At 37.8% G+C, this 2,944-nt stretch overlaps 1 protein-coding gene across 1 annotated transcript in view; it reads right to left on the bottom strand.

Annotated features, from left to right (window-relative positions):
• The window catches only part of DNAH5 (dynein, axonemal, heavy chain 5), a 190,913-nt gene that overhangs the window by 49,941 nt on the left and 138,028 nt on the right, over window positions 1-2,944 (bottom strand). The window contains exon 59 of the mRNA XM_015567634.1: window positions 481-684. Coding sequence (XP_015423120.1) covers window positions 481-684 — 204 coding nt within the window. The remainder of the gene's footprint in view (window positions 1-480; window positions 685-2,944) is intronic.

Below are 2,944 nucleotides of genomic sequence, written 5' to 3'. Positions count from 1 at the left end.
TTGTCTGGGATATGTCTGTGTGGCCCACTAGTTTCATAAGCTACTTATTGTTATAGCTGCTGTAAGATAATGTAGCCACAGTAGCCACTGGCAATGCTGAATTAAAAACTGAATGAAAGATAGTGCTAAAGTTATCACTTGGGAGGTGGATGTGGGTTGAGTATTCCCAATTAATTGTCTCAAGATCTAAATATTACAGATAAAACTTCTAGAAAAAAAAACTCAGAAGCATTTATTCTGCCTTAGAGGTGGGCAAAGATTTCCTAAATAGAGCGCAGAGAGCACTTAAGGAAAATATTGAAAAATTGGACTACATTACTAGTAAAGTTAAGAACATCTGCTTATCAAAATACACTATTAATGGAATGAGCAACTAAGGTAGGAAGTGGAAGAAGATAGTTGCAAACATATAAATGATAAATTACTCATATTTTATATATGAAGAAATTCTACAAAGTGATAAAAATTTGAACGACCAACCTGTAGGTTCTGTAAAAAGTTCCCTGCAGTCATCAGTTTTAAAGATTCCTGCCAGGAAGGAATTGTACAGCTTTTTTCCGGGTCAATTTTCACTGCATTGACTTTCCTTTGAAACAGCAGCAGCACACAATCCATGATCCTCATGATGAGGTGAGGGGGCCGGCCCAGCGTGCGGACAGTGGCAATGTCCGAAGGCTTGATGGTCTGGGGGAGGAAAGGAGGTTAGCATCCAGTCTCAGATTAGAAAGTGCGGACAAGCCTTTCATCTCTAAATGCTACGATTCTGACAGAGGAAAACAAGCATTTTAAACAGATGCAGTCATGGGGGCTAGATGCATACTTAATCCCAAACAAACCCAAAAGTTCCAATGCTGAGCGGATAAGGAGTTGTGACTTCCCTAAAATGTACAGACCACTTAGTGTCAGAAAACAGAAGAGTGTAATCGGAAAGAAAAAAAAAATCGTCAGCACTCATGCAGATACCAGGGACCTTCCACCAGGAAAACTCCAGTATTTGCAGTGCTTTGTGACGCATTAGTTATGTAGGTCAAGAATCTGCCTCTCTCTCTCTTAAGTAACTCTGACTTGTCACAGTGGACTGACACTAGCAGGTAGCCCCGGGGCTGACAGATTGAATAATTGGAGGTTTCTTGGCTGGAAACTGACCTTTAAGTGACAGAACTTGAGCAATAAGAATTTCACTAAGCTGTTAGAAAAGTTCTGTTCCATTTCCAGTACAGAGATTCTTATGGCATAAATTATTTAATAGTCACATAGAATCATTCTGGTTGATAGTAACTGGCTCTCTCTCTCTTAAACTCTTTTTGGAATAAGTAGTGGTAAATATTAAATATAAAAATCAGATATGGTACACTCTCTAGACAAACAGTGTACATCCATTCCTCCCAGATCTTGAAAACCTTCCATCTTATCTGCATCTGCATCCCCCCTGCCAAAGAAGATACCCAATGACCTTCTCATCAAAGCTAATGATCTTTTCTCCAAGGACTAAGAAAGAAAATAAAACCACAAAATCAGTGGGGCTTTGGTCAGGAATGTAACTATATACTTTGAAAATATTTGTTTCAGTAGACTAGTATTTGTGAAAGCTGGAGAACAGGAAGTGAAGAACAACTGGGGGAGGGCGGGAAACAACATCAGAGATGGCGGATCGATCTTTCTTTGAGATGTGTGGCTATAAAAGAAAGGAGAGAAATATAATAGCAGCCAATGGGAAATGCAGGGTCAAATTAAAGTTATATAATCCTTAGGAGCTGAGCATGCTATTTTACTTTAGCTTTAGAAAGGGGAATTTTCAAACAGACTTGGGTACCTCGGTAAAAGAAGTTGGAGAGGTTATAAATGAAGTTAAAACTATTTCAGCTAAGTACTGAAATCCTCTCTTCTCAGCATGCAAAGCAATATGACTATTATATAATTCCCATACATCATTGCAATATAACAGTTATTTAACATCTGGAGGCATTACGTCGAGCAGATTAGCATTGAGATAGGAAGAGACACATTCTTTGCTGTTACCTTATTTGTTGTTTCGATTTATGATGCCAAAATGTTAGAGTTTAGATGTACCTGGAACTTTCTTTGTATACACTGGTAGTACCATATTTCAAGATTTCAAAAGCTCCCAAAGAGGCAAAAAGATGGAGACAGAACCAGTGAAAGAAATTAATAAAAATCATCTTGCACAACCCCAATCATCTTACCCCAGTTCCCACACACTTCTGCACTGATGATTACCTAGTGCAGGATCATTTATTGACAGAGAGCATTAAATTAGGAGGATACTGGAAAGTACTTTATAATATTAAAAGAGATGCTAAGCCTTTGAAGTCTTGGGAAAATGCAGGACTTTAAGCAAAACCTGAGATTTCATATGCTCTATTCCTATGATGCCATTAGAAATTATGAGTTCAATAAAGGTTTAGAAGTTTCTTTACACTGTCATTGTCTTCTCTCTGTTGATCAGACACTTTCAGAGATGCTCAGATGCCTAAAAGAGGTACAGGAGAGGATGAAGATCAGGATCTCATCCTCAAAGAGATATCTGCATCCCACGTTCACTGGGGCATTATTCACAATAGATATGAAAGCAACCTGAATGTCCACCGATAGGTAAATGGATAAAGAAAATGTTTTGAATTATAAGACATATAATTCAGCCTTTAAAAAGAGAAAGAAATGCACTTATGACATGGATGGATCTAGAGGACATTATGGTAAGTGAAAAAAGTTAAACACAGAAAGATAAATACTGTATGATCTCATTTATATGTGGAATCTAAAATGGTGAGACTCATGGAAGCAGAGAGTAAAATGGTAGTTGCCATGGGTTGAGGGGGAGGAGAAATGAGGAGATGATGGTCAAAGAGTACAAAGCTTCAGTCATGCAAGATAAATAAATTCTAGAGATGTAAACAGCATAATGCCTATAGTTAACAATACT

Source organism: Myotis davidii, unplaced genomic scaffold (assembly GCF_000327345.1).
Source record: "Myotis davidii unplaced genomic scaffold, ASM32734v1 scaffold143, whole genome shotgun sequence".
Classification (NCBI taxonomy): Eukaryota; Metazoa; Chordata; class Mammalia; order Chiroptera; family Vespertilionidae; genus Myotis; species Myotis davidii.
This window is presented reverse-complemented; position numbering and strand designations above follow the sequence as displayed.